The sequence below is a fragment of the Phascolarctos cinereus genome, unplaced genomic scaffold (assembly GCF_003287225.1).
Source record: "Phascolarctos cinereus isolate Bilbo 61053 unplaced genomic scaffold, phaCin_HiC Scaffold_726;HRSCAF=1367, whole genome shotgun sequence".
Classification (NCBI taxonomy): domain Eukaryota; kingdom Metazoa; phylum Chordata; class Mammalia; order Diprotodontia; family Phascolarctidae; genus Phascolarctos; species Phascolarctos cinereus.
In genome coordinates, this window is record NW_027556098.1 from 8,133,622 (window position 1) to 8,159,112 (window position 25,491).

Below are 25,491 nucleotides of genomic sequence, written 5' to 3' on the forward strand. Positions count from 1 at the left end.
CAAGTTATCCTATATGTTGGTCCTGGGATGAAGTAAATTTACATTGTGGGGATATACTGGCCACACAACTACACTGAGATTTCCCAAATCAATCAATCAATCAATCAATCAATCAATGTTGGAATCTCTGGCTTATTTATAATAATTCCGATATCATTGATTCGAGGAAGATATCATAATAAACCATCATGATTATTTCTTCATTAAAAAAACAAATGATCAGTGACACATAGAACCTAAACTTTGATTTAGATATTAAAAAGTAATGGGCGAAAAGAGGCATACAACTTGGGGTGCTAAGGGAAGAGTGAACTTCAGTTCCTTCATGTGTAAAAATGTGGGGTTGAAGATCCCTTCTCATTTTAGGGCTATGAGCCCATGATAATAATTCTGTGTACCAAAGTAAGATTTTACAACTCTTTGGAGTAAAAGAGCTTTATTCTTTTTTTTTATTTTTCAAAAAACCTTCATGAATTTAGCAAGATTCCAAATAATCTGTAAATCAGCTAAAAAACATTTATTAAGTGCCTAATATGGGCAGGCATTGGTGCTAAGAGATGGATATAAAGATTCACAAGAGCTTTCAAGAAATTTACAATCTAATCTAAATTATGTGATAGAATGTGATTATGTGATCTATGGCAGCCCTGCCCATGCTGACTACTCAAATATTGTTATTACAAAGACCATAAGGTACCTATAAAAGCCATCCCATTGCAGTGGCCTATGGCAAACTGAAAGCACAGAGTAAACTAGACTGGTTAGCTCCTTTCAGATGTAGCTAGGCGAAAAAGGAAGACACAGATATCAGAAAGCCAAGAGACATAGTATTCTGGATGGCAGAATTGGAATCCAAACCAGTTTTTTTTTTAAATGCTGTAATGATTGGGCAAATCTGTTTATTAGGAGTAAATACAAAGCCTTCTGAAGCCCAGAATGGGGTTGAAAGTCAATTCATTCAATTCAATGAGTATTATTAAGTGCCTAGGGCAGCTAAGTGGTACAGCGGATAGAGTCAGGAAGACTCATCTTCCCCAGTTCAAATCTGACTTTAGATACTTACTAGCTTTGTGTCACTTAATCCTGTTTGCCTCAGTTTCCACATCTGTAAAATAAGCTGGAGAAGGAACTGACAAACTTCTTCAGCATTTTTACCAAGAAAACCCCAAATGGGGTCACGAAGGAGTGGGACACAACTGAAAAACTGAAAATTTATTAAGTGCCTACTATGTGTAAAGCCCTGTTGCTAGGTGCTGGGGATAAAAGAAATGAAATAGTCTGTTTTCTTAAGAAGCTTACATATAAACTGGAATGTTAAAAAATACTGGGGAATTTTAGGGGACTGTGAAAACAAATATTTGAAGGACTGTCACATGTAAGAGTCATCAGACTTGTTCTGATTTGGCTGCTGAGACCAATTTCTAATCTTTTTTAATTCCCAGTTTCCAAACCTCTTGGTCTCAGGACCCTTTCACACTCTCTTCCTATACCATTACAAATACTAATAGCAGACATTTATATATGCTTGGCAAATGTTAAAATATTTTACATATATCATCTCATCTGATCCTCGCAACTAAGGCATGTATCACAGGTATTGGTTCCTCCATTTTGCACATGAGAAAACTGAGGCTCAGATAAATAATTTTGCCTTGGTCACGTGTCAGAGACAGCATTTGAATGAAGGTCTTCCAGACTTCCCTCTAGCTACTTTACAAGACTGCCATAAAAGCATCTTCTGAAGGAAATGGGGAAGCTCAGTCACAGGGACAAGAGATGAGAACAGAGGACAGAGACTACATAGATGATCTAAGTCACAGGAAGGCAGATTTCAAAAAAAAAAAAGACTTCCTAACAATTACAGCTGTCCCCAAACAGAAATGGGCTGCCTTGAGAGCTAGCCTCCAATCAGAATTAGGTCTTCAATAAGAAGATAATCATCTGTCAAGGGATATTGCAATGGGGACTTATGCTGAAGGCTAGGATTTGACTACAGAAATAAATCTAAACTAATAATATTATGAACATCAACATTTTATCTTGTGATTGAGCAATTCATCAATAAACACTGATTCAGCCCCTACTACTTACTACTACATTTAACAGCTACTGTCCTAGGCACTAGATATAGGTGAGACAAAGTGAAAAGGAGGTTAAGCCAAGGTACCAGGAAGGAGTATATTAAGATACCTCCCATAAAACTCCTCTAAACAGATCTAGAAAACACACCAGACTGAATCCTAACCAGGAAATTTAAAAAGTGATTCTTTTTTTTTCTAGCTCAGGGCAGCATATAAAGACATACAGAAAGGTCTGTGGATCCTGGGGATTGGGTTTGGCCAGGGGCACAGGGTCACAAAGAGCCCAGGAACTGAAAGAGGAACAAGACCATGCACCTGGGCAAAACAAGGTCGCAGAGCCAAAGAAGGGCATCTCAGACCTTGTGCGGGAGGCAGGAACAGCTGCCAGCTGGCAGCTCTGTTGCTAACCACTCACTTCTGGGTCACAGATCCAGGGTGGACTAAGGAGAAGACCTGTGCCCAGCGGTGGAATTGCCGGCTGCGTACTGGGCAAGAAATAAGCAGAGAAGCAAGCAGAGGCTGCATGATCTCAATCCCATGAGAGCAGAGCCAAGGGGCTTAGTTCCAACTTCTAGCCCCTACTGAAGCCTGCAGGTCTGTCATTCTGAAACAGCAAAGCTTTCTAGAGGGCTGATGGTGGTTAAGTCCAGCAGCAGTCTACTGAAGCTCCAAAGGAAACAAGCACATAGGTCTGTTGTTGAGAGGCAAAAACCCAGCTCAAGAACTTGCAGTGCTGGGGGAGGACGGCCAGCAGGCAGACATACCCTGGATCAGACCACTTTGTGGGAGCATTGAAAGCTTGAAGATCTCCAGACTGAGTGATAGCCTGGAATAATGTAACACTTAATACCCTCAAAAAGAAGCAGCAGGACCAGCCCAGACAAGGAAGAACGAACAACCATAAAAACTGGAGACAGAGATACTTAAGACACAAACCCAAGCTAAGAAAATGGCTCCACAACACCTATGAGCAAAGCCTCAAAGGAAAAAAAAATGCAGCTTGGGCATAAATTTAACTAGAATTACTGGAAGACATATAAAGAGTTTTTTTAAAAGAGCTAAAAATGTTTTTATAAATGAAATGAGAAAAAAATTGGAAATGGAAGAACTGGAAAGGGAATTAACAGCTTGGCAAAGAGGTACAAAACCTTGCCCAAGCATCAAACTCCCTAGAAATTAGAATGGACCAAATAAAAGCCGATGACTTCCTGAGACAGTATGAAATATCAAAACAAAGTCAAAACACTGAAACAGAAGAAAATTTGAGGTATCTCAGAGTGAAACAAGTCACATGGAAAATAAAAATTTAAGTGTCACTGGACCTCCTGAAAATCGTGACCAAAAAAAGGGGTCTAGATATTCTTTTCAAGAAATCATAAAAAATGCCCAGAGAGCAAAGTGCAAATAAAGTCCATCAGTCGCCTCCTGAAAGAAATTACTAAATAAAAACTGTCAACAATATTAGAGCCAAAATCCAGGGCTTCCAGGTCAAAGGCAGATTTCTACAAGTTGCCAGAAAGAGAGAATTCAAGTACTGTGGAACCACAGTAAGGATCACACATGATTTAATAGCCACAACTAAAAAGGAATAGAGAGCTTGGAAAAGTATTCCAGAAAGCAAAGGATATAGGCTTGCAACCAAGAATAATTCACATGGCAAGAAAGAATAATCTTACGGGGGAAAAAAATGTACCTTACATTTTTGTGATGGAATACTATTCTGCTACAGGAAAGAATGGAGGGGATAGTTTCAGAGAAACCTGAGAAGACTTTTTTATACAGAATGAAGAGAATAGAACCAAGAGGACCATTCCCACAAAAAGACAATCCTATAAAGTCAAACAACTTTGAAAAAACTTGGGAATTCTGACCAACCACAGTTCCAGAGGCCCAAATAATGAATTAAATATGAAAGAGGTGAAAAGACACAGAGCACAAAATAAGACGTTCTGGAGGGATGGGGCCAATGTAGAAATTTGTTCTGCTTGATAATACATGTTTGTAAGAGGTTTTTTTTCTTTCTTTTTCAATAGGGGGCATTTTGAGAGCAAATGCACTAGCATCTGGGGTGGGGGAAAGGGATAGAGGGATTCAAGAAAGGCTTCATATAGAAAGTGGTGCTTGAGTGAAGTCTTGAAGTTAGAGACTCTAAGAGGCAGAAATGAAGGTTCATTACAGGTGGGAGATGGAGCAAAAAAGAAAGTAAAGCAAAAAATGTCTCTAAATCTCAACAATGTTGCCACAAGCATTAAGCTGCTTCAAATTGCACAATATTATCTAACACTCAAAGCCAACACTTTCTTTCACAATTTTTTTCAAATTCAATTTCTTACATAGTACCTTGAATATCACAGTCTTAAATATATATGTGGATGTGCACATTATAAAAGAACACCAGTCCCATATTGTTTTCTAAAGTAACCTATTCTAACTGAGGAAGAAATTTTTCTTAAGAATTCAAGAAAGAATACACTTTAACCCAGCAATAACCACTATCAACAACAAACTGACCTGCCCCCCAGAAATTATTTGATCTATTTTGTATTCACTTCTATGTGTACATAATATGTCCCCACAAAAAGAATACAAGGGAAGGCACTATTTTCTGTCTCGGCACCTGGTAAAGTACCTGGTGTTTAATACATAAGCACTCTTTGAACTGAACTGACTTCCTGACTGGAAGGCTGCCTCTTTGTGCTAATCATGCCAAATCTGGTGAGCAGCCACTATTTGTTTTCATTATAAATAGATTATTAAATAAAATCTTAAGTCTAGGAAAATAGTGTAGCCTAATGCTTTCCCTTCAAGCCCATGTTGCATTTAAATTGCATTCCAACTTGAATGGCTTATCCGAAAAAGCAAACCCTTAGAGAAGCATAATTAATAATACCAACACTGATTACTGGTCTCCTTTCCTGGCTTAAGACAAAAGCTATCTTAAATTGCTAGGTATTTTGGGATCACTCATTTTATGAGTCAGAGAGCAACAGAGCTGGGCAATTAACTTGGTAAAGGACACTACTGAGAATCTGGAAGTATAAGTCAAGAGAGGGAGGAAAAGAGAAAGTGGGTGGTTGGAAACACAAGCAAAGAATAAGAAATTGGGGAGTTCAGTGAATGAAGAATGACAGCTTATATCTTTCATTGTGGAGGTCTATCATGTACACAAATAAGTAAATACAAGATGATTAAATAATTTGGGGGGGAGGGTCAGTTTCTTGTTAACAAAGGTTACACAGAAAACCATGGAAGGATAGGGAAGAGTGAGAAAAGACATCGGAGGTAGGGCTAGATAGGGCTAGAACACTTCAAAGAGTTCAGGGTGTGGGAACCAGAAGGAAAAAGGGTGGCTGCTCAGGTGAAGAATAGTTTCAAGCTGAACTCCTTAGGTTACACCGAGAACCAACTAAAAACAAACTTGGCTATTTTCAATGACCTAGAACAGACTGGACTTCTGTTTCAAGTCATACAAGGCTGAGATCTGTTATTCAGTAGACAGCAACATTTCAAGTGCTTCTTCTAATACCAAAAAAAAGTCAGCAAGCTGTTATAAGGGTTCTGGTTTTTCTTTTTCAATAGGAGTTTTGGGGAGGTGGGAAGGAAAGAAAATAAATGTTAAGTAAAAAAAAAAAAGACAACCTGCAAACCTGAGCTTAATGGCTGTGCAATATCATCATTAACACAGTATAGTCAAGTTTACTTTAATGTAACTATGTTGTAGTCTCATCGGGCAATCATCCAAGGTACAAATGGATCATTTCCAAAAATCCAATTGTAAAGCAGCTGGAAGCCATGGAAGGTTCCTATATAGGTTTGCATTTACTTTTATATGTACATGTTATTGGATGGTGAGGGGAAAATAGAATGCAATAGCTCCTTGAGGACAGGGACTGTTTTGTTTGCATAGAGGCATTAATCGGAGCTACACTTGCCCACAGCCAGTGTGTATCAGAAGTGGGCCTTGAACTCAGGACATTCTCAAAGTTTGTTAATGAATGTTTGTTGAGTTGAAGTTTCTTTACAATCTGGACCTGAGGACACATTTTGGTTCTGTCAAACAGACATTCCTCTATGACATATCTTACTGGGAAGGTGAGAGTATCTTACCTGGTGGGACAGCCTGCTTTCAATGGGATTATATATATATATAAAATATATATATAATATATATATATATAATAAATATACATATATAAAATATATATAATATATATATATAATATATATATATAATAAATATATATATATATATCTATATATGGAGAGAGAGAGCGAGAGCGAGAGCGAGAGAGAGAGAGAGAGAGAGAGAGAGAGAGAGAGAGGAGAGTACACAAGCTGGCAAGGATCTTAAGAACCATCTTATTTCAGCTGCCTCATTCTACAGATAATCTTTCTGAGTCAGTTTCCTGAAGTGTGCAAGATAGGATCTGAACTGAGACCTTCATTTTTAAATCAAGCATAACTTAAGAGTCTATCAACTTTTACCCACCTTGCCCCTAAAGGAGGTGGAGACCCTATAACCCCAGTCACCCTTTACACTTTGGATGAGATCCCTTTAGAGACATCTTTATCTCCCCCTCAAAGGTTGGAAGGGAGGGGTAAGAGACAGAAGGCAAAACAAAGTCAAGTTAATAAGTCAACAAGCATTAAATCCTGGAGATACAAAGAAAGGAACAACAGGTCTTGTCTGAGCTCACATTCTAACGGGTGAGAGATAACACGGAAACAATAGAGACATACAAAGATACATACAGAGTAAACAGAAGGGAATCTCAGAGGAGGAGGCACTAGCAGCCAGAATGTGGGAGGACTAAGAAAGGCTTCCTGCAGAAGATGGAATCTGAGCAGAGGATTCAAGGAAACCAAGGAAACAGAGAGGGAGGTAAGGAATGAAGCATCACAGGCATCCAAGACAGCTAGTCTAAAGGCAGAGACAGGTGATGAAGAATCTTGCTTAAGCAACTGTAGTCTGGCCATGGCAGTGTAGAGGTGAGAGCCCTGGGCACAATGTTAGAGAAGACCTGAGTTCATTAAATATGACCTTGGTCACTTACCAGTGTTCGACCCTGGGCATGTCACTTTACTTTTGTTTGCCTTAAGTTTACTCAACTGAACAATGGGGATAATAACAGCACCTACCTTGCAGGGCTGTTGTGAGGATTAAATGAGATATTTCTAAAAAGTGCTTAGCACAGTGCCTGGCACATAGTAAACCATATATAAATGATTATTCACTCTCTTCCCAGTAGATCAATGTCAGATTATAGAGTGCACGGAAGAAAGTAAAGTGTAATAAGACTGGAAAGGTAGGAAGGGTTTGGGTCATAAAGAGCTTTAAATGCTGAACAGGGACTTTTTATTTGGTTCTGGAATAGGGAGCCACTGGAGCTCATTAAGTTGGCTTAAGGTTGGGGCAGTAGGAGGTGACACAGTCAGATCTATGCTTTAGAAGTCTTCCTGGCAACTGAAATGAAGGATGCTTTGGAATGGAGAGAAGAGACTTGAAGAGGGAAGACCAACCAGAAGGCTCCTGCAATAGTCCAGGTAATAAATGATGATGGCCTATACTAGAGTTTTATGAGTGGAGAAAAGGGGACACATATCAGAGATGTCATGAAGGTAGAAATGGCAGTATTTCACAAAGCCTTGGATGTGTGGGGTGAACTAGAGTTAAGGGTCAAAATGAAGGCTGAGGCCTTCACAATAACAGGAAAGGTGGTAAAGAAGAAAGTAAGTTCTGTTTTGAGATATCTATGGGACTTCCAGTTTGAGATATCCAATAGGCATTTAATGATAGGAGTCCGGAGATCAGGAGAGATTATAGCTGGATAAATGGATCTAAGGATTATCTATAGAGATGAAAACTGAATGCCTGGCAGCTGATAAGATCACCAAGCAAGACAGTACAGTATAACAGCAGAAGGCCCAGGAGACAGCCCTGGCAAGGCATAATATGAAGAAATCAGGAGGGGTCAGACAGAATCAGAAGGAAGCAATGTCACAAAAATGTAGTGTGTCTGGGAAAAGGTGATCGGCTGATCAACTCAGGTCTTCTCTAACACCATGCCCAGGTGATCAACTGTAAAATGCTACAGACATCATTAGATCTAGCAAATCAGAGACTGTTGGGAACTTTCATGCTGAGGAAAAAACCTAGATGACAGGGAGTTTAGAAGAGCTAACACAACTACCTGGGTTATAGACTAGAGAAAAACAACCAACTTATTAGAATAATGAAAAATGGAGATAATAGTAGCACCTATCTCCCAGGGTTATCTTGAGGATATTCGTAAATCTGTAAAGCACTCTGCAATCCTTAAAGCACAATAAATGCTAGCTAGTCTTAAAAGACTTGGGAAATTCATTAAACCACTCTAACAAGTCAATGGTAAAGTATATATACCCTTTGACCAGGGATATCACTACTAGGTCTATACTCCAGAGATCAAAGAAAGAAATAGGACCCATATGTACAAAATATTTGTAGCAGCTCCTTCTGTAGCGCCAAGAACTGGAAACTAAAGTGCCCATCAAATGCAGAATGGCTGAACAAATTACCATATATAAACTAAAAGGGAATATATTATGCCCTAAGAAATGAAGGAGGGTTTCAGAAAAATCTGGGAAAACAGGAACTGAGGCCATGTGTGAAGAGAACCAGAAGAACAATTTATTCGATAAGGACACTGGAAAGATAAAATGGATTTGGCTGGCCCCATGCCGGGAATGCTTGCCTTCCTTATCTCTGCCTCTCCTGTTCCCTGTTATTTTTCTTTCTGCAAAAGTAGCTAAAATTCAACCTTCTGCAAGAAGCCTTTGCCAGTTCTAAGATCACCTACAAGTTATTCTGCACAGGGTGTCTCAAATAGCTTAAAACTGTACTAAGACTGTTGGAACACCCTGTACTATGGTTTTGTCTCCCATATTAAAGTGTGAACCCAGGAGGGGTCGGGTTAAACTGATAGAATCAGGAGAATCACAAAAATTCTGGGAGGATCCAGGAAGAGGTCATCAGCAGTGTCAAACACGACAGAGATGACGGATGAGGAGTTCAATCTAAGGGGGGTGAGGGGCAGGTCTAGGCTTCCTGTGCAGCCCCAGGCCTTTTCTGTACTCCCAGCGTTCAGAACCATAAAGCACCCTTTTTAGTGCTTAATAAGTGCTGGATGACTTAACCAACTCTGCTCAAGGGCAAAAACCAGGGGACCCACCGAGAACCAGGCTGCTGCCCATTTCCTGATAGACCTGAAGGTTCACAACTTTAAAGACTTGCAATTTCGGCCCTGGACAACGTGGGGATTTGCTTTAGGTTTTTTTTGTTTTTCTTCTCCTGGGGGGGGTGAGAAGTAGGGGGAAGGTAAATAAGGAGAAAATAGATGCTAGTTAATGGGGGGGAGAGGTTAAAAAGCCAATGCCTCCATGACTTCCAAGGACTGACCACGGAGATGTGGGGGGGTGCCGCGAAGCTCCTTTTCCGCACCCGCAGTCCTCCACCCCGCCAGCCTGGGGGGGTTGAGGGCTAAACTCTTAAAAGGCTTTCAGGAAGCGCAGACGAGAGGATGTGTTTACAATGGCGGGGACAGAAGCTCGGGGCCCAGCCATGCCGCGCCACGGGAAGCTCGCCACCAGCTCCCAGCCGCCCACCCGCTCCGTCTCCCCAAGAGGCCTCGGCGATAACCGAGGAAGCGGCGCGCGGACACGGACGCAGAGGGCCCAGCCTCGGTCCCGGCTCCAGGGAGGGCACGTCACACGCACGCGCTTCCGCCTTCCCCTAGAAGAGGCGGCGATGGTCCTGCCCCCCGGAAGGCGGCTCCTCCAACCGAGGCTGGGGGGAGGGACATCCACGACAGCCCGGGCCGCGGGATGGGGCACGCTGCGTACCTTCCCGCTCCGCGGCTCCCGCGCGTACTGGGCCTCCTCCAAGCCTCATTCACCCCGGGCATCCCAAACCTCTCGCGGACGGCCCCCGTGTACTGCCCCCTCCTCCCCCGCAGCCTGGCGAGTGGGGACATGCGTGATCACCTCTCCCCCCCAGCCCCGGCACGATCCCCCACGGAGCCCACGCCGACCCTCCCCGGGCCGGGCGGCCTCAGCATCAGCCCGGCCCGCGTGGTTCCCCCGCCTTCCTCCTCACGCTGGCGCTCACCTGGTCTCCTGGTTACTGAATTTCTTGGTGACCACCTTGCCCAGCTCCAGCCCCAGCCTGTCCGCCACTTTCTGGGACAGGTCCTGGTGCGAACTGCCGCTGAACAGCACGATGTTAGGCATGGCGGGCGCTCGGCGGGGGGCGGCGGTGGCGACAGCGGCGACCGAGGCTGCTGCTTCTGCTGGTGGCGGGAGCCAAAGCGGGAGGAGGCGGGAGACGGAGTCTGCAGGGGCGGGGCCGGGGCCGGGCTCGGGCTCCGCCTCGGCCACTGTGGGGAGGAAATGGCCCCGCAGCCGCCTAGGGGGGGAGGTGCCGGGCCGGTCCGGCCTCCCACTACCCCCCGGGGCCTACGGGGCGGGGCTACAGCAGCGCTCCACCCCCCCTGGGGGCGGGGCCTCCGCTTTGGGCAGGAGGGTATTTAAATATGCTGGGGGTGGGGGAAGACCCGCACCCGTTTCCTCCAACCCTTCCCTCGAATGCTGGCTTAGTTTAGGAAGGACCTACAGTGTTTTTGAAAAACAGACAAACCCCTGCGGTTCCTGCTCTCCCTCCCAGCCCACGTGTCTGAGTTTACGTAACTTTTCCCTGAAGGGGTTCAAAAGACTAATTTATGAAGCTGCCAAAGGTCTGACCAAACACATAGTAGACGCTTAATGTTTGTTAAGGCAGCTGCCTCATTGGATGGAGCTCGTCACCGGCACCGGAGTCTGGAAGACCTGAGTTCAAATTCGACCCCAGGCAGTAGTTGTGTGACCCTGGGCAAGTCATTTTAATCCCGTTTACCTGAGTTTCCTCAACTGTAAAATGAATTGGAGAAGGAAATGGGAAACTATTCCAGTATCTTTGCCAAGAAAATCCCAAATAGGGTCATGAAGAGTCAGACAAGACTGAAACAACTCCACAACAATTTATTAAACAAGCTGGGGGACCGAAAATTAAAAACGAGAGTCTATAAGCATGAAGCCTGGCTTGCACCGGGAGGTCATGAACTTCCCCCTCCCCCCATTCCATAAACTGCACTTCCCATCTCTACCGGGATCAAATATAAAATCCCTTTGGCATTCAGATTCCATCATGACTTGTACTGTCTCTCACCCAAAATATAATAATAATAATAATAATAATATAATAATAACAACAACAATAACTCAATGATCCAGTGATTTGCTGTTTGTTTCTCCATTCATTTATCCAGGCATTTTCACTGTTTCCCATTATTGCAGTTTCTTTCCTCCTCACTCCCACTTCCAGGCTTCCTTGAAGTGCCTGCTAAAATCCCACCTTCTCTCCTACAGGAGAGCTTTCCACTGCTCCTTTTCATTCTGCCGCTTTCCTTCTGTTGATCATTGCCAGTTTGTCCTGTTTTTGGCTTGTTTGTACATAGCTGTTTGCATGTTGTCGCCTCCATTGGACTGTAAGCTCCTTGAAGGCAGGGTCTGTCTTTTCTTTGTACTCCCAGCAATTTAGCACGGTACCCACACATTTAATGTTTATTGACTGACTCGTCCTTAACTTGGCCTCACTGAGTTTGTTGGTTTGACAGCTGATAAACATTAAGGGCCTACTATGTGACTCACACTGTGCTAAACTCTGGGTGTCTAGTCGCTGTTCTAAAGGAGATTACAATCTAATGGTGGAAAGACAACATAGGAAAGCAAGCTAGCTTTCGAAGTGGGGTGGGTAGGGACTGGGCAGGGGAAGGAGAAGGTACCAGGAGTATTGGGCATGTTGTAGAAATCAGGGAGTCCCCAAAGTAGTGAAGCCAGGTGAGAAATGAGGACTTGCTAGGTGCTGGTGTATAAGTTACAATTTTCTTCTTCATGGCCTGTATACTTAATTCTTATTATGAGCCTTGCTAGAGTCAGACAATATAATATGGGAGAGATGACATAAAAACTAATTGGTTACATGGTATTGGGAAGGATGATAGTATACTCCACAGAAATAGAGAAGTTCAGAAGAGTTGGGGGGCAAAGATAAGGAGTTCTGGTTTTGCACATGTTAAATTTGCTATGACTATGGTACATCTGGTTTGAAATATAGAGCAGCTAGGTTGTACAGTTGATAGGTGCTACACCAGAAGTCAGGAAGACTTGAGTTCAAATCCAGCATCAGACATATTCCTTGAGGGACCCTGGGCAAGTAAGTCACTTTACCTCTGTCTGCCTCAATTTTCTCATCAGATTGGGCAGCTAAGACTTATGAATACATGGTTGCAAACCACCTTGGTATGGTACGAATTGTTAAATATCTTAAATTCTGGAGTGTCCTGTGTATAATAAAATGATAAATAAGTCTTCAGCTCTACTGAATTCATGACTTCTAGTTCAATTCTTCTCCAATACCACAACAGCTTATAGCTAGCTGCTGGATTCTTGAATCATAAGATGCCAGCGTCCCTTCAGAAGTTAACCCAAGACCCAGGTTATTGTGTCATATAGATAGTTAATAGTTAACATAAGTTTATGTTAAATATTAAAATATATTGTCACATATTTATATTCTTTTATTATTATCTAATTTTTTTATTATTTTATTAGCTAATCCTCACATATTTGCCTGCAAAGATTTCAACATCTTTTTTACTTGAAACTTACAGCAGCATGGACCAAGTCCAGGCTTGAATAAGGCATTGGTTGGGGGCAGCTAGGTGGCCCTGTGGATAGAGCACTGGCCCTGGAGTCAGGAGGACCTGAGTTCAGATGTGGCCTCAGACACATAACACTCACCAGCTGTGTGACCCTGGGCAAATCACTTAACCCCATTGCCTAGCAACCAAAAAAACCAAAACAATAAAACACTTGACATCATTGTATTCTGACTCCATCCTCTAAGAAACAAAAGATGCCATCTGATAATACTAGCAGCTAAAATTTTATAGTATTTTAAGGATAGCAAAACACCTTCCTCACAATAATCCTAAGAAAAAGGTGTGCCTGTGGAAACTGAGGAGCAGATTGGTGAAGTTTCTTGTGTATTCACATAGCTAGTGACACAGGCAGAGTCTTCCTGTCTCTAAGTCTAGCACTCTAACTTCTGTGTTGTGTTGCCTTTAAAAACTAGTCTCTGTAGCAGGGATTCTTAACCTTTTTTGTGTAATGGCAGTCAGGCAAAGCCTTGCACCCCTTCTCAGAATGATGCTTTTAAAGGCATAAAATAAAGTACATAGGATTACAAAGAAAACCAATTCTATTGAAAGGTATCTGTATCTGTATGTATAATATATCTATACATACATGCATATATGAGGCCGCTAGGTGGCGCAATGGATAGAGGGAGTGCTGGGCTCAGAGTCAGGAAGACTTGAGTTCAATTCCAGCATCAGGAACTTCCTGGCTGTGTAACCTTGAACAAGTCACTTAACCTCTGTTTGTCTATGGATGGGTGATCCACTGGAGAAGAAAATGGCAAACTATTCCAGTATCTTTGCCAAGAAAACTCCATGGACAGAGATCCATGGTGTCACAAAGAGTCAGATACGACTGAACACCACCACAAACACACACACACACGCACACATAGATAGATATTAAAGTTCACAGACTCGAGGTTAAAAATCCCTGCTCTAAGTAATTTTTTTTTTGGCAGAGTGGAGTGTGTTCCCTCATTTTTGATTCTCCACAGAAATATCCAACCCTTTGGAGGCATTAGGTCAATATGATGGAAACAAATGGAAGTACAGAAATATGGTAGATGCTTTGCAGCAGGCTGAGAGATACACTTTCCCATCTTATCAGTAAAATTATTGTGACAATATTTCACCAAACTGCTATCAAATGTAAATAGCCTTAGGCTCTGAAGTGCATTTCTATGCCCCATTATCTTCTGAGTCATGTAATTTCCTTAAGCTGAATCACAGAATTGACAAGTTGGAAGGGACCTCAGAAATCATTCTAGTATAACCACTACCTGATTCATTAATGTCTTCAATATTCCTGGCAAATCATTGAGCCCTTGAACACCAGTAACAGGGAAACTCTACCAACTTGGGTGGCTCATTCTCCTTTTTTTGGACAGCTCTAATTTTTAAGACATTTTTCCTCATATTAAGCTAAAATCTGCCCTCTGGTAGTTTCATAGACTGTCCATGCAAGAAAAGTCCTAGTTCTGCTTTTTGCAGCTAACCTAAACTAATTTAATGCCTCGCCAGTCAATTCACAGGTGTTTATTAACATAGCCCTACTGTCAGTCTTGGTGATCTCATCAACTCCCATGGATTTATCTCCCATATCTCTATGCAGATAATTCTCAGGTTGATTTATCCAGCCCTAACCTCTCTTCTGAGCTCCAGTATGATTGCCTGTTAGATGTCTTGTCCCCTAGACATCTTAATCTCAACATGTCCAAAACGGAACTCATTATCCATCCATTCAAACCCTCCTTTCTTCCTAGCCAACCTATTACTGTTGAAGGCACCATCATCCTCCCCATCACAACATAGGTGTCATCCTTGACTCCTCATTCTCACCCCACATTTCCAATTTGTTGCCAAGTGCTGTGGATTCTACCTTTGCAATACCTCTTGTATGTGTCCTCTTTTCTCTACTCATACAACTGCCAGCCGGTGCAGGTCCTCATCACCTCATGCCTGGGCTATTGTAGTTTGTTAGTTTGTTAGTCTTTCTCCAGTCACTTCCCAATCCAGGCCATCCTCCACCCAGCTGTCAAAGAGATCCACGTAAAGTACAGGTCTGATATGCCCTCCTCAGTTCTAAGACAATTCCAAAAGACTCATGATGGAAAATGCTACCCATACCTTAAGAAAGAACTATGGAGTCTGCATGCAGACCAAAGCATACTATTTTCTTTCTCTCTTTTTTTTATTCTTCTTTAACAATATGACTTATGTGGAAAGATGATTAATGTGACTGTGCATGTATAGCCCATCAGATTGATGTCCTCTTGTGGGGGGAGGGGAGGAAGGGGGAAAATTTAGAACTCAAAATCTTTTAAAAATGAATGTTGAAAACTTAAAATAACTAAATTAATATATGTATATGTGTATATACATTATATATATAATTTAAAAATATTTATAGCAGTTCTCTTTGTGGTATCAAAGAACTGGAACTTGCAGGGATGCCCGTCAGTTGGGGGATGGCTAAACAAGTTGTGGTATATGGTTATGATGGCATACTACTGCGCTGTAAAAAATGATGAGCTCAGTGATCTTAGAAAAAACATGGACAGCCTAAAAATTTTTTTAAAAAGAAAGTTAAAAAAATTGGGGCAGCTACGTGGTGCAGTGGATAGAGCACTGGCCCTGAAGTCAGGAGGACCTGAGTTCCAGCCTCTGACCAAACACTTGACACTTACTAGCTGTGTGACCTTGGGCAAGTCACTTAACCCCAATTGCCTAAAAATTTAAAAAAAAAGTTAGAAAAAAACGTGGACAGACTTGCATGAAATAATGAAGAGCAAAATGAGCAGAGCCAAGAGAACTTTATATACAGTAATAGCAATATTGTTTTAAGAACAACTTTGAGCAACTAAGTAATTTTGGTGATTATAAATACCCAAATACAAGGACATATGAAGGAAGATGCTATCTGCATCTAGAGAAAGAACTGATAAATAGAAGTATGTATAGAGTGATTTTACATATATATGTTGTATATACATATTTGTGTCTAATGGTAGCCATCTCTGGGTGGGGAAAGGGAAGAAAAAAAAGGAAAAAAAATTTACACCATAACTTTTTTATGTATTTAAAAGGAATAGCAAATTGTATACAATGCAATTTTTATGTGTAATTTTTTTTATTATGCTATGTTATGGAAATGCTCGTTTTATTCCATAAATTAAAAATGAAATGAATAAAAATTTTTTAAAAAGACTCCACTTAAATTCCTTGATCAATCTTATTCAAGAGACCTTTCCTGATTCCTTCTACTTCCAGTGCCTTCCCTCTGAGATTATGTCCTATTTACCCTCTATGTATCTTGTAGGTCCCTTTAATGCAAAAAAACCAAAATCCCCTGAAGTGGTTCTGTTTATTCAAATATGTGCTACTCAAGGTTATAATTATGTAAAATATGGTAATTAGTTGCAATCCAATGGAAGTATGCAGTATGAATTAGAATAATGAAGCCACTACTAGCTCTATAAAAAATAAAAATGTATGCAAGACACTTTTAAGTTTAATCTGCATTATTTAGATTTTCTCCATCACTTTAAGTCTAGACAATCAACAAAACAATAAAAGAAACCTTGATTGGTAGCAGTCAAGGTGTAAATGCTCAAACTGAAAATTTGCCAATCAACATAGCTGATTTGAGCTGGCTCCCGAACAACGTGATTCAGGGAATTTTTTATTTGCACTGATCAGGAACTTGCTTTACATGGTTGTTTATATGTTGTCTCCCCCATTAGAATGTAATCTCCTTGAGGCAGGGACATTTTTTGTTCTTCGCCTGTTTGTGTTTGGGTGTGGGTGTGGTTGTGGGTGTGGGTACGGGTATGGGTGTGTGAGGTGAGACCTTGGTGTTTAGCACAGCTCCCTTACTACACTGACTCAGTTGGGGTCACCAAAAGTTGGACATGACTGAACAACAAAAGCTGGTTTTGAAGATAAAGAGGATGGAAAGGAGAGCAGGTCTAGAACTAGAAGGAACCTCTCATCGACCATCTAATCCAACTTCCTGATTTTCTAGATAAAGAAACTGAGGCCCGAAGAGATCAAGGGACTGACTCAAAACCACAAGTCAGATGTGACTGAAACGATGGAACAAAAACAAACATAGACATATATAATAAGATAGACACTAAATAATAAAAACAACTTGAGAGATAGATAAATATAAACACATATAAATCTATACAAAATAAATGTGAAGTAAAACAGCATTTGGGAGAGGTTTTGTTTTGTTTTATTTTAAAGCCTCGCAGAAGTTTCCACTCGAGTTAGTCTATGAAGGAAATTAGGGATTCTTAGAGGCGCAGGTGAGGAGGGAATACATTTCAGGCAAAGACAGCAGATGGCAAATGGAATATTGTATATCAGGATCAGTATAAAAGCTAGTTTGGCAATGTTGAAGAGGAAATAAAGGCAGCAAACTTGGAAAGGTAGTCAAAGCCAGGTGGCAAAGGGTTTTACCTGACAAATGGAGGAGCTTTTCTTTGATCCTAGAGGCAGTAGGGCACTGCTGGTGCTTTTTGAGCAGGGAAGTGACATGATCAGAATTTATGAATGTCATTTTGGCACCTATATAAAGGATGGATTGGAGGCAGAAAAGACTTGAGTCAGAGACCCAAACTTCACTGCAATAATACAGGCCATTTCCTTTTCCAGCTCATTTTACAGATGAGGAAACTGAGGCAAACAAGGTGAAACGACCTGCCTAGGTTCACACAGCTAGTAAGTGCCTGAGGCCAGATTTGAGTTTACAAAGATGAGTCTTCCTGATTCTAGGCTCAGCTCTCTATCTACAAGAGATTAGGCTGAATTAGGATAGTGGTGGTGTGAATGGAGGGGGATGTGTCAATCAGCAAATATTTATTTAGTAATTAGTATGTGCCAGACACTGATCCTGGATCAGCAGATGCAAAGAAAAAACACTAAACTGTGCGTGCCTTTGAGGAGTTTACGCAAGAGATTTGATAGTACAATCCACAGACTTTGGTAATTAATTGCGTATGTGGAGTGAGGGAGAGTGACCAGGAGTCCAGGATGACTCTGAGATTATGAACCTTGGTGACTGGATTGCCTAAGTAGAAGTATAAAGTATGTCTAGAATGATTTCACATACGGACACACAGACACAGACACACAGACAGACAGACAGACACACACACACACACACACACACCCTTTTTTCTTAAGGACCAGGCCTTAAACCCAATTCACTCTGGCTCTCTTTGATTGGCCAACAACAGGTTCCTGGTCAAGCCCCACTTGGTCGTTGTTTGGGCCCTGATTGGCTCAGAGTGAATGTAAATAGCAATTGTTTCTGTTTTGGACAGAAACTCTGAGGGTCTTCCCACTCAGATTTAGTTTATTTTAATTTTTGACTAGGTAAAAAGGCCATTATCTGCCTCATTTCTTACCTAGACTTGATCACTGAATGGGTGTTGCCTCAGTCAAACTGAGACCTGTTAAAGACCTTAGCTTAAAAAGGCCAAGGTATCCCACTGCATCCAGGGCCATCTCCAGTTGTCCTGATCTATACCACTGGACCCAGATGGCTCCAGAGGAGAAAGTGAGACTGCTGACTTTGCACAGCCCTGCCCCTGAAATCTAATTCACTTGTATGTCATGGGCATCTCCTCCATGATGTCATGGTCCTCTTCGAGAAAGAAGGACCAACAACAATGTTTGTGATGCTTCAGATTGCTAAAATGTTTGAATACAACTTGTTTTTTATCTTCTTTTCTCTAAACATCCCTGGTTCCTTCTGCTGAGCTTTTTATGATGCGGTTTTTGAGCCTTTTCATTCCATACTTCTTACTCCATTATCCTTATTGTCCTGCATATATTTCAACTTGTGAGTAAAATGTGGTGCATTTATAGTGGCTCTTCTCTGTATTATAAAGGCAAAAGCAATGATCAGTTTTTAAAAGAACAAATGACATATTCTAAACCAAGATGTTGTTGTTCAGTCCTGTCTGACTCTCCATGACCTTGTTTGGGGTTTTTCTTGGCAAAGATACTAGAGTGGTTTGCTATTTCCTTCTCCAGCTCATTTTACAGATGACAAACTGAGGCAAAGAGGGTGAAGTGACTTGCCCAGGGTCACACAACTAATAAGTGTCTGAGGCTGGAATTGAACTAATGAAGATGAGACTTCTTAATTCCAATTATTTTATTATATGAGTTATTTACAATAAATCCATTGTGTCACCTAGCTGCCCCTAAAAACCAAAACCATGCAATTTATACAAATTTTTTTGTCACCTGATGGCAAGAAGACATTTAAAGGAAAATATACTTAACAAAATGATGCATTAGAATGTTAGTTGAATATGATTAACAGTCTCAAAAAGTAAAATACAGAAATAGTAAGTACCACGTTCATCAAGAAGTGACTGTGACTTCCCTCATGACTTTTATGTCACCTGGAATGCCCTTTCCACATCTGTACCTTCCCTAATCTAAATTCCAATAAATCCTTCAATGCTTTTAGACACAGGACTGGAAGCATGGGTGTGTGGAAGCCCTGTAGAACCCTCTGAAGCCAATTGTTAAAATTTTCAGAGTGAGCATTTACTTGATCAAAGGTGGGACAACTAGGTGGTTAAGTGGATAGAGTATCAGCCCTGGAGTCATGGAGGACCTGAGTTCAAATAACATCAAAGACATTTATTTTAGCTGTGTGACCCTGGGCAAGTCACTTAACTCTGATTGCCTCACCAAAAAGAGTGATGAAGGAAATGTTAATAATGAAGATTAAATTTTGAAATATCTCTCCTCTCCTTCCCCCCTCCCCCCCAGCTTTTCAGAGAGCTGGTTGTTTAACATTTACTATCACAACCCTGGGTGGAAGGCACCTTCAGAGTAACCTGGTCTAGTGATGTCAGATTCAAAGAGAAACAATATATTAACATTTTCTATGTTCTATTGTATTTTTATTTATTTTGGTAAATATTAACCAATGATATTTAAATTTGATTCCCCAGTACTCAAGAGTGCTGCTGTCAAGGTATTTGGTACCACTGATGGAGTCCAATTCCTTCAAATAGTCTCACATGAGTGATTTGGCTGAAGTTAGATAGCAAGTAGCAGAGAAAGGATTTGAACTCTGAATCCAAATCTGTGTTCTTTCCTTTATAATCATGAAATATAATATGATTATATTATGTACAATATAACATAAATTATGGATATAATTTAAATGTGACACCAAATATATGACATAAGTTATATTATATCATGTTATATAATTGAATAATATGATATAATTATAGATTACATATAATATAATTTCCACTATATCCACTAAGGATCTACCTCCCCATTACTATTACAATAATCCCACCTCCAAGATCTTTTGTTTTACCCTGATTTGCCCTAACAATTATGTTGATCATCAGCAAGGATTAGGAATCCATCCATTCATTCAACAAATATTTATAGTTTACCTACCATGTGCCATTATGTTTGGGGATACAAAGATGTATAAGACATGTTCCCTGCTCTTCAGTACTCTACATGACTGTTTTTCTTTTCTCTCTATTGTGGAAATTTTCTATGTCCTTTTATTAATTTTTATTTTTGGTGGTGGGGTGGGCTCAGGGCCATTTCTCCTTATTAAGGGATTATTAAGCTGGCTGAAACCTGTCCTACTGGACATAAAAATTTACTTAGGGCCTCAAACATTCCTCAAATAAGACGTCCAAAAGGGAACTGAGGTTTCCCAAGTAATTTGACTTCAGGAAGGGGTTCTAGGCTGACTCTGTAGGCATAGAAATCTCCTCTCTCAATTAGTCTATTATGAACCCTGTACGCGTAGTTTAATCTGAAACCTGACTTTGTTTACCTATTTTACTAGGTTTGTTTCCTTAGGGCATGTATGAGATTATGACTCTGCTTGACAAAGTTTGTTCAACTTTTATGACATTGAAGAAAGGCATTGTGCTAAGTGCTTTTTATGAATATGATTTGATCCTCACAACAACCCTGGGAGACAGGTGCTATTATTATCCCCAAGCATCCGTTAATCGAGAGGTGACTCTTTTAACTTTTACAGCCTAAAAGAATGTACAAGATTGCAGTATGCAAAAGAATTATTTCTGTGTCACTCTGACATAATTTTGTCTATAAAAGACCTCTTTAGAATCCTAATTGTGTTTTGTTTAATATTTCTTTCTTCTCAGAGGTCTGAACCTATGTTCAAGTATAATAAAACCTAGGTTTTTAACCTCTATAATTTCTTCATTGTGGTAGATTTGTTTCAGCATCAGTTACCTACCACATAAGCTCAAAGGGAAGATATTTCTCCCCTACTATCTCCTTTCTTCTAAGACAGTGAATGCAACAGTCATGACACTTACAAAAATGAAATAAATTCGATAGGCATTGCCTACTATGCCAGGTACTATACTAGCCACTGAAGATGCCAAGGCAGAAATCAGTCTTTGCCTTCAAGGAGGTTATAGTCTATGAAGGGGTGATGGCAATGGAGTTGTACATGTGTACATATAATATATATGTATATACACACATACATCTACATATATATGTGTATATATGTAGATGTGTGTGTGGTGTGTGTGTGTGTATACACACACACACACACACATATGAATATGCAAAATGTAATCCCTATAGATAAAAGATGACTTTCCAGGAGAGGTCAGTAACATCTAGGAGGATTAGAATGCTTCAGGTAGAGTTTGGTCTAAATTCTGAAGGGAAGTTGGGATTCTAATAGGCAGAGGGGAGGGGAGAGTGCATCCCAGGCACGGAATGGTGTATGATACATGAGCAATAGTAAGAAGAAAAGTTTGATTGAACCATCAAGTGCATTAAAGGGAGGGATGTATAATTAAGCTGGAAAGATCTTTCTAGCTAGTGAGGACCAGGTTAGGGCTTTAGATGTCAAACATGGGAGTATATTTGTTCCTTTAGGTAGTTGGGAGCCATAGGAGTTTATTGGAGTAGATAATTGATTTATTTAGACTCGTGTTTTAGGAAAACCATTTAGGGAACCTTGTGGAGGATGAGATAAGGATAGACTTGAAGCAGGGAGACCAATTATGGGCCTATTTTAGTGGTTCAGAAGAGAAGTAATGAAGTCCAGTTCTTGCCAATAAATAATAAGGAGTTTTTCAATTCCTCTTCTTAGGCAAGCTAACATTTCTTGGTCTTCTTTTGGCCAATATTCATCCTTTCTGAGGCAAGTAGGTGGCGTGGTGTTTAGAGCTGTGGACCTGGAGTTAGGAAAACCTGAGTTCAAATCCAACCTCAGACACTTAACAGCTGTATGACGTTGGGCAAGTCAATTAACCTCTGCTTGCCTCAGTTTCCTCATCTATAAAGTGGGGATAATAATAGCACCTGTCTCCCAGGATCAAATCATATTCATAAAAAAGCACTTAGCACAATGCCTGGCACATAGTAAGCAGTATATAAATGTTTGTCATTATAATTAAATTTGGCCTCAGACACTAGCTATGTAACTCTGGGCAAGTCATTCAACCTCTGGCTGCCTCAGTGTCCTCAACTGTAAAATAGGGATAATAGTATACTACCACCTCCCTCATAGGGTGATTTTGTGAAAATAAAATGAGATAATATTTGTAAAGTGCTTAGTATAGTGCCTGGCACATAGTAGGAGCTTAACAAATGTTTGTTCCTTTTCTCCAAAGCAATCATCCTCCCTGTCCTGTATATCTGTAGTCTCTCTGGCCACTATGAAAAAAAAAATCCACTTTGGATTTGAACTTCCTAGTTTGACTCTCTTCAAGGAATAATGGACAAATCTTCTCATTTCATGTTGTGTACTTTCCTGTCTCTAAAATGGTAATTAATGGGTGGCCCCTTCAACTTCATAGAAAATGTGACAAATAACTCCCTATGGTGTGACAGTAATTTTAGTATTTGAAACAGAGTCTTTCCAAAAGTAAAATAGCTGTCCAACCTTTTTGCTTATGGCTTCCCTGTTGGATTCTCCTTCTTCATTCTGAACTGCCTCATTTCTTTTTCCCTCAATGAGAACCTTGAAGTAGCTTTTCTGGGTTAAGCTGATAGAGTATCAGGAAGCAGCAGGCTCCTGTGATATCTGATTTCTTGTTTCCTTTGCTGAATTTTTAAAATTCTCCAAGACCCCATTTTTTTTTCTTCCTATCATTCTCAAGTCATCTGAAATGGTTAGATACTAATTCTCTTTCCTTTCTTGAGTTTCCTTCTGCCTGCTTGGACTGAGGGAGGAGTTACTGACCTGTAGTGACTGAACCGGCCACAGGAAAAGATCTCCTGAAAAAGAAAAGGAAGTTTTACACAGTAGAGATTCAACTGCATGTGCAATCCTTTCCTTCTGTTCTACAATGTATTTGGAAATGCTCACTTTATTGGGTGTTAAATTCAGAATAAAATAAAAAAAGATTACCTAATTAACTTTGCCAAGGTAGAGAGAGGCAATAAAAGCACTGGGATACGTGCTTGTCTAAAATCTTTTTAAAAATGGATTTCAATCAAATGAAATTAGATATTAAAATGAATTTATTTAAAACTATTCTTTTTTTTCAAAGGAGAATAATGTAGGAGTTAAAAAAAGTGATATGACTTTTTAAAAAGGTTTTTCATACTGTAAAAATCTTAATTTGCATTCCAAACCCTCCTCCCTTCCCTGCTTTTTTTCTTTCAGTGCTCACTTAACTGAACATTTATTTAAAAGAACAGGAAAATGTTTATCCATTCAATACAAATATACTGCTAAAATCATGCCATGCTCTGTTTGGCCTATTAAAAATGATATTAATTATTGATATTAATTGTATTAATTGTTACTGTATCATTTTGGCTTTTAAGACTAACATCTTTTTTTTTTCCTTTTTGAAAGATTGTATTTAAGTTTCTTTATAGGGCAAAAGTCATGTTTCATCAATCATTAACTTCAGTTACACTCCTTCAAGGGCACAGTGTTTTAGCTTTAATAAAAGAAAATGACTATTAGCATAATAGAATAAGAATTTCAATTAAAAAGTGTTCTTTCGAACACCAAAGTCCTAAAATTCCAGTACTTTTAAACCAACTAATTAGCTTCAATATATTTTGTAAAGTTTATAATGCATCTCTTCAATTGAAAAGGTTAATTCTGAAGGGAGGACTCTTTTCTGATTTGCCTAATGTAGAAAGGTCAACAGGTTTCACCTGCATTGGAACAGTGTAAATGCTGCTGACAAAAAGATGGATTTTTGAAAGGTCTGAATTTGCTGTTAAAACGCCATCTATTGTTGCTGTACTGTGCATATATATGTATAATAGATGTTGACATTATCAATCTCAGATAACAAAGCTCTTGCATTTTATACAAGAATGGAGGTAGCATCCAGTGTGACTCTAAATAGCAAATAAAATGCTCTAATGATAGGTAAAGCTACTTTTTACTGGGCTAACAGTTTAGAGACAGAACAAGTGTGTGTCTTTTTTACCTTAGAGTTGTATTTCTTTAATTTCATTTTAGGACTTTATGCTTATGTATGCTTAGCACCTAAAATGTAAAAAGACATGGATGAAAATCAGCCCAAAAGGGAACTGAATGAAGTATAATTAGTGGAGAAAACAAATGTTAATATAACACAAAGCAAAACTGACTCAAACGTTAAATGAAGGGAAAAATCAATGATTAGGAAATTTTGCCAAAGACAAAATGTACTAAAGTGCACACTTATTGATGTCCTTTGTTAGAATGGAGAAGTCTGAGGAAGTACTGTTGGTAGACATTAAGCTTTTAAAAATAAAGTTATAGGATCATAGATTTCTAAAACTAGGAGGCATTTTAGAGGTCATCTATAAATGGTGCATTACCTCATCTGGGACCCTACAGCTGTTTGAAAATTCTTTTCACTTCTGCTAGGTTCATTTTTTCCCTTTCTCCTTGAATCCTAGCTGTACTACCGTCCCCCCACACTTACAGCAAGTGATTTAGTCTCCTCTTTCCTTCATAAGTGGCCCTTATAAGGAGAGCTTTCTCCACTACAGTTATCCCTTTCACATCATGACTTTCCCCATCGACATTTTGACATATCTCAGGTTGACATAAGAAAATGCGAATTTTGGGGGAGTTTTGTGGAAGCTGCAGATAACACAAGAAGGCCTGCAGAGGACATAGTAAAAGCTTAGAAATTCAGAAATGCATAAAATATATGTATAGCATTGTATAATATCAACCCAAATTTCACAGTAAGGCACTGTAAACACTCTGTAAAAGAAAAAGAAAAAATTTAGACTTCTTTTCTGGTGCAAAGAGAGGACCAAAAAATTTTATGAGGATTTTCTAGATCATAGGGATGCCAACATCCCTAACCCTCACAATGTAGAAGGGATGACTGTATTGTGCTGTAAGAAATGACAAGCAGGATGGTGTCAGAAAAACCTGGAAAGTCTTGCATGAACTGATTCAAAGTGAAATGAGCAGAACCAGGGGAGTGTTGTACACAATAAATGCTGATGTGGAAGGGATAACTATACTCTCCTCTGATCCTTGAAAATTTCTAAGCATCATCCCCAGCTCTTCTTTCCTTTTTTGGGGGGGTGGGGGAGGGGAGGTGGGCTGGGAGTAGCTTACAAAGAGGTCTTCCTGTTCTTTAAAGCTAAATTTTATC

General features: G+C 40.1%; 1 protein-coding gene across 1 annotated transcript in view; it reads right to left on the bottom strand.

The window, feature by feature from the left end:
• The window catches only part of PRPS2 (phosphoribosyl pyrophosphate synthetase 2), a 36,844-nt gene extending 26,355 nt beyond the window's left edge, over window positions 1-10,489 (bottom strand). Inside the window, exon 1 of the mRNA XM_021007440.2 lies at window positions 10,228-10,489. Coding sequence (XP_020863099.1) covers window positions 10,228-10,349 — 122 coding nt within the window. The 5' untranslated portion in view covers window positions 10,350-10,489. The remainder of the gene's footprint in view (window positions 1-10,227) is intronic.
• Between the last annotated feature and the right edge of the window lie 15,002 nt (window positions 10,490-25,491).